General features: G+C 37.5%; 1 protein-coding gene across 1 annotated transcript; it reads left to right on the top strand.

The window, feature by feature from the left end:
* The first annotated feature begins 372 nt into the window (after positions 1 to 372).
* On the top strand, positions 373 to 5,697 carry irg1l (immunoresponsive gene 1, like). The gene is made up of 6 exons (XM_066648483.1): positions 373 to 390; positions 1,524 to 1,587; positions 1,723 to 1,910; positions 2,544 to 2,636; positions 3,363 to 3,568; positions 4,770 to 5,697. Exons 1-6 carry the CDS (start codon positions 373 to 375, stop codon positions 5,695 to 5,697), a joined length of 1,497 nt encoding a protein of 498 aa, XP_066504580.1.
* Positions 5,698 to 17,925: the final 12,228 nt, after the last annotated feature.

Raw genomic sequence — 17,925 nt, 5'->3', positions numbered from 1 at the left:
ATGTTTATATGAAACATGCCTATATGTAGTAGGAGGAGCACCAAAATTCCAGGCCCACCCCAATACACGTTTCAAAGGATGACATAAGTGACCCTTACCTAAGAAAATCAACTTCCTACTGTGGTGATGCGAAATCCCACCCTAGATTCTAAAAAAAGCAATGCTGGAAGTTCCGGCCCCCACTTCTTCCTGGGGTTGTATTATCAGCCTTTCAGACTTTGGCACTATAAAAAGGGAAGATGCAGATTCACCTGAGCATCAAGAGCATCACCTGTCAAGACAACATCCTTCCACCCGGCACAAGGAGAGAAGAAAGACTTTGAGAAGTTCTACTTGAAAACTAAGAGAAGAACTCAACTATTCATTGACAATATGCTTTCCAAAGTACAGGTACTTATACTTTGACTATGTCGGTGTATGTGGTGATGGGTGTTATGATAGATATCACCTATAAAATCATAAAGGAGAATGAAAGGAATGGGACTTTGTGAGCAAAATTCAGATGGAGTCTTTCAGTATATGTGGTTATGGATGGTATAAAATCCTTCCTGGACTTGTTCTATGCTCACGTCTGTATTTCCTTCATTCCTATTTAGTTTGCTTTACCCACACATACTGTTGGTTCTTTGCTTTGTTTATGATTCTCTTAGCTCTAACTGCTCATAGCAGGACAGTTATGTTTCATGAATAAGCTGTTTCATAATTGGTTACCTGCATATATGTTGAATGCTTGGTTTGTTTATATAGTGTCATAATGGTAGTTCCTCAATTACAAAAATGCAGATGATGATCTGGTAAAACCTGAAAAGCTGAACAATAGGTATATTCCATAGTGAAACAAGATGAGTCAAGTATAATGTGATACAAATTGTTCTGCCTCTAGGCAGTGAATGAATACCGTCCTACTTTAAGCAGGGTATAAATAAACATACAGCCAATTGTATGCAGACAAATATTATTCACAGGGAATAACAGCCTGTACTTTTTGAGGGAATACTTTAGACCAAATTGCCCTTTACCAAAGAAAACATGTATCTCCATGTTGTGGATTTTTAATTTGCTGCATCATTTGAACACAGAAAGTCTTTCACATAATTTGAAAATTTCGTGAAGAATGGACCAACATAAATGCTCCAAAATAATTTGGAATGAAATCGTTTTACCATGACATCCGTTGAAAGTTACTTCCCCTGTAAAGTTACCATTCTGAATATACATGTCTTTCTTTGGACTGTGACAAAACATTCTAACATTGCTATCAGAATTTGATTGCATCCAGCAACAAGAGCACAAATGAGGTCAAATACTGATGTTGGATGACAGTTTTCCTAATATGACTGAATGAAGATCCAGCACTAGGGAGAACATTTCCATCAAACCACATCCCAATGCATGTTAATGTGTTCAAATGCACTACGTAAAACACTTGACTACATGCAGAGTCTAGGCACAATTAGTTTTATCACATGTGTATTAAACAAAACACACACCAAAAGTCACTTATACCATTTTGTATTGTCCAGAGATCCTTCAGACCCCTGAACACCCTGTGTGTGGTAAGAGCACTGCACAAATCTGCACTTGAAGGTAAGTCAATTTGCCAGCACACTTTTTTTTCCGTTCAAACAATAACTGCAACTGGTCTCACCACTTTTTAAAACCACAGCAAGAATGTTTGTGGTTATTGGCTGAGTCATTCCATTCTCTAATTTGTGTTTCCAGTGGCAGATCGTCCAGCTTCTGAGGAAACTGTGACCAGAAGTTTTGGCAGATTCATCCACAGTGTCCAGCCAAGGCATCTGTCTCCAAAAGTGCTTCAGCGCAGCAAACGCATGGTGCTGGACAGCATTGGTGTGGGGCTGCTGGGAAGCACCACTGAAGTCTTTGAGTTGGCTCTTCAGCACTGCCAGGTAAGGGCACAGTGTCAACAAGAAAGAAGAAAACATTCAAGGTGTTATTATAGTTAGCATTATTTATTTGCTCTTCATTTGCAAATGCCAGCTTGAGCAAGTAGTTATACAGCATATTTACTATATTTACATTATTTTTATCAATCCTAATAATATAGAGGCCTAAATTACTCTCCTATATTTAGTTTAAAATGTACCATAAAATTAACAAATCTGCAATATGTCCCTTAATTAGGATCCTTTGGCAAGTTTACACTTAACTAGTACACACTTAAAAACATATTCATAGTACTCACTATAAAAAGCCATATAAATTATTTTAATAAGCATAGGTTTTAAAAGAAAAAAGAAGAAAAAGAATTCATATAAAACCCTGTTTTGTTAACGTATCACAAAGAGGGGCATTCAGGGGAGTATCCTGCAAGTGACAGCCTGGTCTTTACAGACTATACTTCATTCCCACAGAATTTAATATGTCTACGCTTCATGTACACTCGCAAGCCTTTGCTGATTTTTCCCGTGGATAGAAAAAGCACTGTGCTCATTGCTTACAGAAAGCCTTCATAGGTTCATAGGAGCCTGACCGGTGTGTGACTTAATGATATACTGACCCTTGTTATTCTCTTCCCTAAGCACATGTATGCTCCTGATGACATCAGCTTTGTCTACGGGCGCAGTGGCACCAAGCTCTCCCCGACTTTGGCTGCTTTTGTCAATGGAGTGGCGGTAGGACTTACTATATAACACCTCCTGTACTATAACCTATATTCTATAACTTCTGTATTTATGCTTTATTAAAAAAAATAATTTATGAAATGTATGTGAGATAATGCATGCAATTATATATATTTGAGCACCACTATGCCCTATATTATTATACATTGTGTGCCATATAGTCTTAGGAACATATTTGTAAAGCCTTGTGAATACAGGCCTTTTGAAATCTTTCCAATATCTTTAATTAAATTTTAGAGTAGAAACAAAGACCTTCTTGGGCTGTGCAGTAGCTTGCATTTCTAAGAAATGAACAAGAACTTATTGAAGGAAGAGGTCAGACCGGGTGACTTACTGAATCATAGTTTTGATGCACTTATTGTTTACTGTCGGCATCTTAGGGTAACAAACTTATGAGTGGATGAGACTACATTTGGGTGGGGTTTGTTATGAGGGAACTAGAGAAACCTCTTTGTTGGGAATTGGACCTCCCCTATGGAGGCCTGAGCTGTCCTTCTGGATTTATTATTTTTTGTTTCTTAAACAGAAAGTCCTTTCAACCTTACTCATATTTTGTTGCGGTCAAGCTTAGCCATGTGGTCCATATTTTGGGCCCTTAAATGGACCCAGCATTCCTCAGCTATACTGAGGAGACCATTTCTGGACCAGCACTGCAAAGATTAAAAAATACATAAAAATCATGCCCATACCAAGTTTGAATTAGCTGGTCTTCTGCAGGCACATTCCATGGACTTTGATGACACCTGGCACCCTGCCACTCACCCCTCTGGAGCAGTGCTTCCTGCCCTCCTCGCCATTAGTGACATGTTGCCTGTTAACAGCAAGCCGAATGGTCTGGAGCTTCTGTTGGCCTTCAACATAGGCATTGAGATCCAAGGTCGGCTGATGAGGTTCTCCAACGAGGCCCAAAACATTCCTAAAAGGTGAGAGACCTACCAAAAAACACGTGTAAACACAGTACATAAAATTCTAAACAAAAATATACCTACAGCATGGTGAATTCACAAGAGAAGGCAAAAGTGAAAATGTTCTTTTCATGTAATAAGACTTGATGTAGAGAGGCTTTATAATTTCATGTCTGTTTGGAACATATCTATTAGTCTATTTGTCCATTTATTTAAGGAGTTTAAATACGTAGTTTTCATGATGGTGATATGTTACAACACGGCAAAAGAAGGGTCCTTAAGGTCATAGCGCCATCAAAACAGGATGAAAAATATTGCAACAAAATAAGTAATCATACCCAACAGGGCTGCCCTGTTGAACAACTTGTGCTTTTTCCAAACTCTCTCTCTCTCACACATACACATACAGAAGCACACACACAGCTGGGAGAGGTTCACCTACTGCATTTAGACATGAAGGAAGTAGCCAAAAACCTTTTCAGACAAGTGTTTATAAACCTACAAAACACTCCAGTTTATGATTTTACCCCATGCCCTTGGGTTCTTTTTTGGAGTGGAATAAAATGACTTATAATTTGTTATTTCCCCAAAATGTTCTTTAAACAGAATCCACCTGTGCAATTTGGAGGGATGCGTCCAGACAACTCGGGTTAATGGTGCATGGGCTGTTATTAGACAAAATAATATTGTCATGAGAAGCCGCATAGAGGGCTTTGTCACTATGGTGGCTTCAGTGGGTGGATCCTTAAGGCTTTAATAGAAACTTCGGCAAAGCATACACTAAGTAGATTAATCATCACAAATATGGTCCACTCAATATTGTGGCATGACTGAGATATAATATTCAGTCAAAATATAAATTAAAAGTCAAATATTGTTGACCATATAAGTTATATTAATGTAAATTATAATTAATCCTACATTTATTAGGGACATATAATGGTGTTTTTCACTATGCATCAATTTTCATACATCCAACAGTGTTATAAATTAATATTGTCACAGTTGGCACAAAACATTATTTTTATAACTGGTCCATCCAACATGAAATGTGCACACAAGGGAAACCAATACAATACAAGATAAAACAATCCATGGTTTTGCTCTGACAGTGAAAATGCATAGCATATTGAAATGAAACTATTCAACAGTTAAAAACAAAGTACCTTTCTGTAGCTAAAGATCCTCAAACTGACTCCTCTTCCCTTTTCCTCTCAAGGTTTCACCCCCCTAGTGTGGTGGGGACAATGGGCAGTGCTGCAGCCTGTGCCCGCCTCCTTTCCCTGGACCGCTCACAGTGCAGTAATGCCTTAGCCATTGCTGCCTCTTTGGCAGGTGCCCCAATGGCCAATGCTGCCACTCAGTCCAAACCCCTCCACATTGGCAATGCCTCTCGTCTGGGTCTTGAGGCTGCCCTCCTGGCCTCTCGTGGGCTTGAGGCCAGCCCGCTGGTCCTGGACTCAGTTCCAGGGGTTTCTGGCTTTAGTGCTTTCTATGAAGATTATGCTCCTCGCTCACTGGCTCACCCTGAGGAGGAGGAGCATATCTTCCTGCTGGAGGAGCAAGACATAGCCTTCAAGCGATTCCCAGCCCATTTGGGAATGCACTGGGTGGCCGATGCTGCCGCCATTGTCCATAAAACCCTAGAGAGTATCTCTGAGGGAAGCATCTCCCCAAGCATGGTGCAGGACATCCTGCTGAGAGTTCCCCATTCCAAGTACATTAATCGACCTTTCCCAGAGTCTGAGCACCAGGCTCGCCACTCCTTCCAGTTCAATGCTTGCACTGCTCTGCTGGATGGGGAGGTAACCGTCCAGTCCTTCCAGCCAGAGGCCCTCCAGAGGCCCGAGCTCCATGCCCTACTGTCCCGTGTCCGAGTTGAGAACCCCCACGACAACCCAGCCAACTTCGACCATATGTATGGTGAGGTGGAGGTCACTTTGGTTAGTGGAGATGTGATCAGAGGCCATTGTGATACCTTCTATGGCCACTGGAGGAACCCTCTCAGTGATGAGAGCCTGGTGAGAAAATTCCGCAGCAATGCTGGGGCAGTGCTTAGCCCAAGGAAGACAGATGAACTTGTAGAAGCTGTAGACGAACTGGAGTTCCTGACCAACTGTAAACCACTGCTTACTCCACTGCAGTAAACACCTCAGAAATAGCATTCATTTACATTGTTTCCAAACAATTACTGTACTTTCTATTGAAGGAATATTATATTGTTGAATATTATGTTTGCCTTTCATATACTAAGACTGTGACAAATTCCAATTTACACTTTACCTGCTTTCCAATTTGCAAATAAAAAGTCATTTTTGTATAAATAATGGAAACTACAAATTAAAAGTCATTATCTGTGTGAAGTACAGTGATGCTTTTATCTGGGAGGAAATTTCAAAAATGTAAATATTATATGAATTAATTTATGGGTATTGGCTTTCTGTGTATTCTCTGCATTATTCCTCTGTATTAATATGAAATAAAGCCTATATTATATATATATATTACAGAAGACCAACTGTAATTGTGTATTTTATGCACCAATAAAATCCATGAAATATATACAAATAATTATTTAAAAATATGACAGGTAAAGATCACATGGACCTGGTGGCACTGAGTATGCATTAACGGTGCCAGTGGGGCTAGGTACAGCCTTAGTCACCAGGGAGGCCAGTGAGGATTTATGGTTGTTGATGCTTAAGGGTAAGGTATTACTGGAAAGCTAGCTTGGAGGGAAGTGGGTCTGGGATGACAGACTTCACTGTTGAGCATTTGGGAGGTGTTGTGGGCTTAATTCAGTGAAACACTTAATTCAGCGAAAAATTCAGCGAACACCTACCTGATGATCCCTGTGAAGAGCTAGTGATGCAGTGGGTGGTTTGGGTACTCATGGGATGGGCTCAATGAGTAACCGTAAATGTTAAGGGTAGCTGGTTGCTGATCAGATCATAAATGGCCACAGTAACCTTAGGGTGTAGGATTGGAACAATAGAAAATGGGTGGCTGCCAGTAGGAAGTGGTGCCAGTGGTGGTTGTCCCTATGTGAACCTCTAATGGATTGGCAGAAGATATTTTACATCTTATCTTGTGTTTGATTATAAGCAATATACATAAGAAATACATGTATGTATTTATTTTATGACTAAAGGTGTGTCAGAATCAAAATCTTTTTAGATCTCTGCTACAAATGAAATTATAAGTGTTGTTTTATGCATCTACTATATATGAACACACATATTAAACATTCGGAAATAATTGAGAGAATAGGAGTGAGAATCACATTGAAATGTAGTTGTCTGTTGCTTGGAACTCTTTGGAGTTTTTATACTCATTCAAACATAAACATTCACTTGTGTGGTACATGTCATATCACTGGAGTTTAATGCTGCGTTCGGGTGCTGATGAACACATGCAAAGGCCTTTAAAATGGTCTCTCAGTCTAGTTTTGTAGGCTACACACTCATGGGGAAGACTGCTGACTTGACAGTTATCCAAAAGACAATTGACACCTTACACAAGCAGGACAAGACACAAAAGGTCAATGCTAAAGAGGCTGGCTGTTCACAGAGCTGTGTCCAAGCACATTAATAGAGAGATGAAGGGAAGGAAAAGATGTGGTATAAAAAAGTGTACAAGCAATAGGGATAACCGCACCCTGGAAAGGATTGTGAAACAAAGCCCATTCAAAAATGCGGAGGAGATTCACAAAGACTGGACTGCAGCTGGAGTCAGTGCTTCAAGAATCACCATGCACAGACATATGCAAGACATGGGCTTCAGCCGTCACATTGAACAAGCCACTCTTGAACAAAAGACAATGTCAGAAGTCTCACTTGCAAAAAGGTCTAGACTGCTGCTGAGTGGTCCAATGTTATGTTCTCTCATGAAAGTAAATTTTGCATTTCCTTTGGAAATCAACATCCCAGAGTCTGGGGGAAGAGAGGAGAGTATCTTCAAAGGTACAAGAGTGGTCTTAAAATCCAAATGTGTACCTTAAATGGAAAAAGCAGTCTCGTTCCCAGAAAGCAAGTTTTTTAAAATAAGCTTTAAACTAAAGCTTTTAAAATGCATTCATTCATTCATTCATTGTCTGTAACCCTTATCCAAATCAGGGTCATGGTGGGTCCGGAGCCTACCCAACATTACTGGGAGCAAGGTAGGAACACACCCTGGAGTGCTTGCCAGATCTTCACAGGGCAATATACGCTCACACGTTCATTCACACATATAAACACTTGTTACTCACTAATCCACCTACCAATGTGTGTTTTTGGACCGTTGGAGGAAACTGGAGCACCCGAGGGAAGCCCATGGAGACACACCAAACTCCTCACAGACAGAGCAGGACTTGAACCTACAACCTCCAGGTCCCTGAAGCTGTGTGACTGTGACACTACATGCTGTGCCACCATGCCACCCCTTCTTTAAACAGAAAGACCAAATAAAGCTAAAATTAAGCTGAAATGAGATGTATGCAATATCTTATCTCTACAATTCTGATTTGGTATTACTTTACTATAAAGGGACATTAATTAACAGAGCTTAAAAACGTAGTTCACGATTGTAACCACCAAATCACCATTTGCTATCTCTTCAGTCTGTTTGAATGCTTTTTTTTCCCTTCCAACACACCGTTCTACCTTAAAAGACACTTAGCTTTGGAATGTAAAGAACCAGAGAGAAGTCAATTGCCCACAATCGTAGACATTCCCTTTCAGTAATAACAATTTTAAATGATAATACATTAATAGGCATTATTAAATGATTAAGTAGTGGAGAAACAAGAACAAACAATATATTTGGATTCTATATCATCTGACGAGAATGCTAGTTTATGCTTGTTCTTGTTTACTATTAATTCATTATTTATTTATTTAATTACGATATTACCTAACCATTTATTATTACTGTCTTAAGTTTCATGAATTATCATGGTAAATGAATTACAATTACTTGCAGTAAAATAGACCGCTGTACTGAGAGTTTTATCAAAACGGGTCCCAATATCCCACAAACACCCCAATCCCAAAAATAAATATTACTGTGTAGACATGAATACAAGATACTGCATTTCAACTTGAATTTGTAAATTTTTGATTACCAAGGACACATACAGTAAGTTTAAGCCCCAATAGACAAGAAACATCTGGATTTTCTCCTTGTAAAGTTGTACTGCAATAGTTTACAGTGCTCTTTCTGTGATAGTTCTTCATGTATGTAACAGACACCAGTGGACGGGAGCTTGCCTAGTCATTTCAAAATAGCTATGATTATTTACCAGTTATTAATGGTTTTTGCTCAGCCTTGCTCAGCAAGGACACATCACATTTTAACTTACCACCAGCAGCAATCACAGGCTGTGTACAAAATATACAGTGATCAGAGAACACTTCTCCAAAAATGCTTTGCAGCTTCATCATACAAACTGAATTCAAGAGACAAAGAGTGTACTTATTACTTTTACAAATGCTTAAATAATAGGTTATATTAATGACTATGTACCTATTAATGTTCTAATATTTTGTAAGCTGTTCTGCATCTCCAGGAAGTCTACACACTGATATGGTGCCATGTTGAAAGGTTGAGGGTTTGGGAACAGAAGCCTTAAAACAGGGAAATGTTCCTTGTTCCATTAATGCCTCTTGATGTTTGGAGAGGTGTGTTTGCAGAGTCAGTGAACAGAAGGAAAAAGGGAAAATAAAACTGTTCAATTGTGTCCAAGCACAGATGAGAAAAGGAAGCATGCACAGCCAGTAACAAGGCTAAATACATAAATAGTAGGTTGTTTCTTCCTTCACGGTAAGGCCATTACATAGACTATAGTTCCATTCTGAGGACTTATTTTTCCTTTTCCCTAACAAACCCCAAATCTAACTTTACAGTTTCTTCCTTGACGACTACATTGAAAGACTGCTGAGAATGATTACAGTAAACTTCTTAACCATGTTTATAGTATGTGTCAGATAGTTTATGTTTCTTTGTTGATAACCTATACAATTTAAATAAAAGAAGTTATGGCTTAGTTAAGTTGCTTGTTATTGACCTCAAAATTACAACAACCAAAACCAATATGTGTATAATATTCATATTCCTGATCATTTTTATACAGCTTCACCTGATCACTGATGCATACAGAATGTACAGTAAAGGTTTCAGGACATAGAAAAAAAATTGTTGCTGTCCAAAGAAAAACATGCATCTTTTTTTTTTTTGATACTATATAAATTGAGCACAGCAGCTTTTCTTCACATTATGTGAAAATCTCATGATTAATGGACCAATAGAAATGCTCTGAAATTTTTTCCTTTAAAAGGTGCTGTTTTGGTGATACTTTTTTTTTTTGACAGTGATGATATTCATTTATTTATTCATGGTCTGTAACCGCTTATCTAGTTCAGTGTCGCGATGGGGCCAGAGCACACCCGGAATCACTGGGAGCAAGGCAGGAACACACACCAGAGTGTTGCCAGTCTCTCAGAGGGCAACACACACTCACACATTCACCCACACACTCACATCCATGGACACTTCTGAGTCACAAATCCACCTACCAAAGTGTGTTTTTAACTGTGGGAGGAAACCGGAGCACCCAGAGGAAACCCATGCAGACACGGGGTGAACACACCAGAACACACCAAACTCCGCACAGACAGTCACCCAGAGCAGGACTTGAAACCACAGCCTCCAAGGTGAAGTCATCCAATTAATTTTGGGGACAATTTCATATACTGAAAGTGAAACATCCGTAAATAATGTTTTGTCTCATATTTAATTACAGACGTAGCTTCGCCTTAAAACCTAATGACTTATGTTGTGGGGACCAGCTTGTGGTCAAAGAAAAATCCCCTCACTGGGATGTTGTCAGCAGAATGGTAAATATATTTCTGCTAAACACACATACCCACACACACACTTCCTCTGATGCAACATAATAAAAGAGACAAAGAATGTTTTTGTGACCCAAATGCTTCTGAGTTTTTTTAAATGTTGGACATGTAGTTCCACTAAATGTTGCAAACATTCTGTGAAGATGTAATCACATTCAGACATTAAAACATTAGTGAGGCCGATAGCTGACACTGGATGATTAGTTGTGAATAAATTACACAGTTCTTAATTATCCCAAAGACACTGAATTTTGCGCCATCTCTCCACAGGCCAGAGTTTGGGAGATTGCACCACTGTAGCAGACACTTGTCATTGGTCATTGTGAACTTAACTTCAAGTGTGAGTGCTCCAGAGTGGTTTCATTTCTCTTCATGGAAATAAATATGCACCCACAACTGCTACATCTGACAGGGATGCCTACAAACCATTTTATACAGTTACATTGAACCTAGTTGGTTTAATCCTATTGTCTTTCCAAGATTGACTAATATTGTCAAGAAATGGTGTAGACTGTCAGCTAAGTCACCAGACCACATTTCTGAGCTACTAATAACCATTGGCTAAAAATAGAAACACAAAAACTGTCCATTTTTACCTTTATCTTTAAAATTACTAAACTGATACCTCTGACCTGATATCTCTGTGATTCACACAGTCGGCAGCTGTGAATGTGGGGAGTTGTTGGCTCACACTGAAAGGCCTTTGTACTTCCAGGACAAAGAAGAGGGTTTTTTTAGTTAAAATTCCCCACCATAAAAGAACTTCAGTTCTCCTGAGTTAAAAAGGTATGTTTGTGTGTGGGTGGGTGGGGTGGGTCATATGTGATGACCCTGATATTCCAGTGATAAGCTGCTTTTTGTGACAGGGCAAGAGACACACCTATCCTTTTGTTTCCTAAAAAACCCATACAACCTCATGGAATAAAAAATTAATCATATCACATTTATTACGTAGTGGGTCAAGGATTTAAATGACACTAGAAACCACAGTCCAAGCAGCCAGCTCTAAATTTCCATACACTAGCTGTTTTTATCAGTGTTATCAGTGGTGTTCTACCATTCTGGAAAACGCAGTTTCACAGCCCAATGCTGGGGACATACAGCCCTGGAGTGCCGCTCTAGAGTCTCCTGTTTAATTTTATGATTTTTAATGGGGATTATTTTATAATCAGTGGGTGCACAATGAAAATCTCTGTCCACCAAAATAGCGAAATTAAATTAAAGGCATGGTTACTTTGATGTTTATTGTATAAGTCCACTTCATTATTACACACAGTTCTTAGCAGGTATTTGTTCAGTTTCATGGAAATACAATAAAGCCTGAGACTTATCTCTAATGAAGCATTGTATTACTTTATAGTTGACTTACTAGAAGCTGGTTAAATGGGTCACTAAGGTGGGAAAATTCCTGAAGAAGGAAATATATGAGTCCAGTCCAGAGTGGAAAAGTCCCAATGAGGTGTTATCACAGAGAAACCTGCATATCACAGCATTTTACACACACAACCCTTGTTCCTTTTAGTAAGTAACGGATGGAATAAATCTCACAGTGAGGTTTTTGTGATGTATAATTAGGGCCTGCAACTAACTGGAGCTACATAAAATACTTCTGTGAGCTTACAAGAACTTTGAGTTTGACCATTATTATTCTGACAAAATCTAACTTTCAAACATTTTAAAGATGCTTTGTGTGTGTGTGTTTGTCTGGTCTCAAGATGATTTTGTATATTTTTTTTAACCTAACCCTAAATAAAACTCATACCTTAAATTTAACATTAACCTAAAACTTTTTTTTTTTGTAAATTTAAGTAGACACCCCTTATAATTGTTAAACTCAGCAGCATTAAGATGCATCCTTTGCCAAGATTGGCATAGGGAATTAAGTGTGGGACATTTTGGAAACAGTTGAGCACAAGAAAAACACTCAGTAAAATACTGAATTACATTAGGGGGTATAAAAGCTTTGCAGTACTTTATATTAATATACTGAGTATACAACTCAGTATATTTGGGATGAGTTAAGTGTTTGTGACTTCAGTCACCATCAAACCCTTATAGAAATGTTCCAACATTCAGTGTAAATATTCCCAGAACCATAAAGGGTGTTACAGAAGCAAAAGTGGACAAATGACTGATTTTTAAAAGGCAAAGTGTTTGAGGTAAAGTGTTTTTTTATTTATTATGTTTTTTAAACTAACATTTAAATATAGTCCTTGACTTAGATCTACAATTTGTGGAAATTAACACAAGAAAAAAAGTGTAAAAAAGCAGATGTTTTATCAACTGTTTTAATTCACACCACAAAAATACCCACAGTGTCTAAAATGTAAGCATTATATTTTAGAAAAATACCTTTATGCATTAAAATGCTTAAATGTTTTAAAATTCTGGCTCTCTGAAGCTCTGTCACAGAAGCAGGAATGGGGAAAAAGGTGAGTCAAGGTCTTGACAAAAATACTTTCCAGAAACAAATGTGAATGAAGCAGTAAAGAATGCCCTGCATAACTTACGCTCACCAACTCATCAGAGTAATCATCAGGAAACAAATCCACTAAAGCAATGTGGTAAGTTTTTACATAAGAAGGTTAAATAAAGCCTCAGTTCCCAGTAAAATAATCATAAGATCACACTGTGCTGATTATCAGAGACTGGGCCGGGGCTGGAACTCACAGGGTTGTTGTTGTATGTGTGTGTTGTGTAAATGTGTTTGAGATTGGTGTGTACTGGGATGCGGTGTCTGTTGGGGTTCACTGTTCATTGTGCTGACATGTGGGGGCCATGGATCTCTATATACATCTAGTTCAAATACTGCCTGTTCCCTTGCTTCCTTCCTACACAGTGCCCTTAAGGGCTGTCATCAATAAATGTTGATTGACTGCAGTATGGCTCTGTCTCTCTACCCATTTCCGTTGGCCATTAAAACATATTTATGAACTTTCTAAAATTTTGGAGAGAAATTTGGAGAGAATTTAGAGAGAACGGCTGAACCATTATGGACTGAGCTCCATTTTTTCCCCATTTACCACGCTATGGTGGTGTACAAACACCAGAGCATTGTCCAGTGTGAAAGACCAGAGAAATGGCAAATGGTGAGAAAGTATAAAAGTATTTAGAGAAAATATTCAACACCCCCTTTAATTATATTCTAGTGTATTTTGTTTGTTTGTTAGTTTTTTTGGGGGGAAGGGGTCTTTACTTTTCCCAAGTTGGATCCTCAAGAACAATATATTTGTTGGCCATTAATATCTCTTGTTATTGAAAGACCTGAAGTACGTACCAAGCCACTAGAGTTGTGCTTTGTGCTCTTGGTCACAGCTCCCTGCCTGGGTGAAATGGGATGGTTGTCAGGAAGGACATTTCTCATAAAATCAGAACCAGTCCCAGTCTGGGGACAGCTCATTGTCCAGATTAATAATTAATCTGCTGTGGTGACCCCTCGTGGGAGCAGCTGAATGCAGGGCAACAACATTACAAAGTAATTATTAGTCTGTTTCCAGTTGGATAGTGTTGCTGCCACACAGCTCCAGGGTCTTGGGATCCTGGTTTAAATCCTGACTTCAACTGTGTGTGTGTGTGTATGTGTGTGTATGAGTGTGTGTGTGTGTGTGTGTGTGCTCACTGTGTCTGTGTGGGTTTCATCCAACAATCCAGAAACATAGTGGACGGATTGACTGTGTGTAATTGTTCATAGGTGTGAGAGTATGGTGCCCTGTAATGGACTGTAAATCTGTCCAGGGTGTGTAGAAATGCAGGTGTTTTATTGATTGTTTAAATCCAGTTGCACGGTTCTCAAAGCATTTTTATTTTAAGCCAGGATTTGAGAAAAAACGTCTTGTTGCATTGTATAATACTTAAATGTTTAGACATTCTGGCTCACTGAAGACCCATCACAGAAGTAGGAACTGGGAAGAAGTGAGTTTACTCTGAGCCAAATTCATGACAAGTGTCTTTTCTATAAACAAAGGTGAATGAATTAGTAATAAATGCTCTGAGCCTCTTATGCAACTAATCAAAGAAATCATCAGGAAGTCAGTCAAAGGAATTCACAACAGGTACATGATATTTTCTTACATAAGTAAGTTGTGTGAGCCTCACTTCCCTGCCAAATACATGTAATATACATATTATATAATAAGATATATTTTAAAACTGCTGCCCTGTGATGGACACAATATTTTATTTTTGACATATTTCTAATGGAAACAGTTCAGTCTAATCAATAAAGTATACTGTTTGCTTAATGGAGTGGTTCCCAAAATTATTATTCACCCCCCACTCGTCCAACACACACATCCTTATTTTTGAATTAGATTTTTTTTTTATTAAAATCACATAATTGGCCACTGAGCTTCACACACAGAAGTTTGTTTCCACATTTAACCCAATCCGTGCAATGAAACATACATTTTACACGCACACTAGTGAACACACATACTGGAGGCATCATAATTCATACAATATAAAGTGATAAATCACTTTCACAGTGGAAGTATTACAAGTGACATGTAAGACATGTATTAATTTGCTTTGCAGCCCTACTTCATTTTTCATAGTAAGCTTTTTTGTTATTATTTAGTAAGTGGTGAATGGGTGTGTGACCTTGACTCATTTATCTGGCACTGTGTCTGTATTTCTCACACAAGGTTTGCAGCTGTAAGAAATGAAACTAAATGCTGTTGAACAAACTGTTCAGTCAGTGTTCAAATAAGCACACTGACATACATTGGAAACGTGTTTCTTTCACACAATGAAAAACAAAAATGAAGAATTACAAAGTAAAGATAATTATGTTTGTTTATAGCGTCTTTCATTCATGTAGCGTGGCTCAAAGTGCTTCACTGTGTTAAAAGGCAAATAAGATAAAGAATAAAAAGTTATATGAAAAAATAAACTAATACATAACAGTAAAATGGAAAATGATGTTACAAATCAAAAAATGATATTCAAAAGCCATATAAAAAATAAAAGGCCTGTAAAATGTCTTTGGCTGATTCCAAAATGAAGAAATGAAGTAATGTCTGTCTAATCTTAGTTGTTGATTTGTTACAATTTTTGGGTACAAAAAAAACAAAAATCCCTACATCCCTACATTCTTGTTCTTTATACAGTTAGCAGCCCTGCAGTGCTGAACCTTAAGGAACCACTGTGAGTATAGACAGACAGTCCAGGATATATGGCCCTAAATATTGGGTTTGGATGATTAAATTTATCAGGCTTGAGCACTATTCGTATCTTCTTATTAATATTTAGCCGTGTCTAAATATCCCACCTTTTTTAGTGCCTTTCTGCCTGTGTAATTCAGCAAAATGAAAAATAAACATAACATCACTGTCCAATCAAAAACATTTATCTCCATTTTTGTCAATTTTTAGTTTACTACATTATTTGAACACAACATCTGTCCTTCACATTGGGTAAAAAATTCAAGATGAATGGATCAATAGAAACGCTCAGAAAATACTCAGAATAAAATCTTTTTACATTGACAAATTTTTTTCCTTCTTCACATAAATTGTCATTTTTGTTTTAAGATATGAACAAAATTTATAATGCATTATGTTTATAGTTCAGGCCAAAAACAAATTGTCAAATGAATAAAATACACTTTTATAAATATGTATAGCCATGTTAATAATGATTTTCTAATGCATTTTACTGTGTTAGGAATGTTTTTATATAATATTATTATAAACATAATATTAAATGAATGTGTTACCACTGGTTTATTTCAATTCTCGTATGCTTTTTTAAATTTTTATGATGTGCTGGAACTAGTAGAAACGCTCCCTTTTCCTAGAAATAATTTTTGGTCATGATTTCCAGTAAATACGTATAACTAAACAAGAGTGGCTGGTGAAACCAGTATCTTACCCAATGTTCACATGACGCATTACATAAAAGTAAGACATTTGAACCTGAAAAGTTTGACCTCTGGCTGATCATCAATTGCCATCACATAAGAATGTGGAAATGTGTCCATACGGAACAATGGTCTAATCTCGTAAGACATCCCTGGAACACCAGATAGTCATGGTGCAAGAGAACATTAACATTACCTCAATGTCAAAGATAAGCAGTTTAGCTTCAGACAAGAAAAGTAGGCGGGGGAAAACCCATCAGTATTAAGAATAGGCCACTCAAGTGTTCACATAATCCACATATTGCTAAAGAAATTTGGCAATATACAAGAACTTGTAAAATGTACATACCAAACTGTTGAGTACCTTTTCATATGTTCTAGACAATCAGCCTTTGTATTTTCACCCTTGAGGGTCCTTTCACTTTTACTACCACCGTGACTTGAGACTTAAACTGCATTCCTCCTTTAATTGCAGAAGGTAGTAATGTTTCTATGGATTATTAGAGCTTTACATGGTCAAAACATCCTTTCGATATTTCCTCTTTGATTCTCTAGTGCCAAGGCCACCAAGGGATTTCATAACAGATGTATTTCAATGTATATGGTTAATAACAAGGTGAAAAAAATTGACATTGTATGGATATAAAATGTATCTTTGTTTTTAATTTTTCTTTTGTATTTATTTTTAATTTTTGCAATATGCTCATAACATTGTATGAATGTGTCCCTGCTGTAAGACAAAACAAATTATATTTCATTGGTAAAAAATATCACACTAAAATATTTTTTGATTTTTTGTTAAATCTGAAGAAGCCAAACATGATCCTTGTGTCACAAAATCATTTTGTTTATGCGCATCAAACATCATGAGTCTCTTCACTCGTTGAAATGTGGAGTTGGAAGTATTTGCATTTCCATTAAGAATGCCATTATTTAAAACATAAGTTTAAAAAGATAACAAGAGCTAAATAGTGAAGAAGGACTTATGTACCTATCTAATGAACCATTGCATGAGACAATGAGATATCAGATACTTCAACATCAGCGTCTTGACGTCTGGTCAAACAACACAGTGAACTTTAAAAGGGGGAAAGGGAAAAGTGTCCACAGTTAACAATGGGCTAACGTCATTGGAAATGTTTTAACGTTTAAAGATAGCTATTGATCAGCAGGTGAATTTGACGGATGTCTTAGGCAATTAACTCTTAGACAATTTAGAAATGAAGAAAATAATAACTTTGGTTGCTCCAATGTGTTTTAAATTTACCAACTCAAATATCGCTAAAAAAATCCTGTAAATGGTTTTTGTACTGGATGGTGCCTAATGCATAATCAGCATGATTTTGTAATGCATCTTAACATGTTAAGATTGTTTATACAGTGTCTAAAAGTCATGATTCACAGAACGTGTTGCCCAATTCTTTAAGTAGACAAAGTGTAGTTAAAGTGAAGACAGAACCTGTCATGATTTCTTGATAATGCAGTGATTTACAACTTTAACATTGTGTTAGTGACAGCTGTGTTTAGAGAATATTTATCTGATGAATGTTCCACATGAATGCATTGACTTGCTTAAGATAACAGTGAACTAAAGAAAGGGTAATTATGCTGTGTGTTTGACAAGA

Source organism: Hoplias malabaricus, chromosome 17 (genome assembly GCF_029633855.1).
Source record: "Hoplias malabaricus isolate fHopMal1 chromosome 17, fHopMal1.hap1, whole genome shotgun sequence".
Taxonomy (NCBI): Eukaryota; Metazoa; Chordata; class Actinopteri; order Characiformes; family Erythrinidae; genus Hoplias; species Hoplias malabaricus.
Note: the sequence above shows the minus strand (reverse complement) of the source record. Positions and strands in the feature narration are given on the sequence as shown.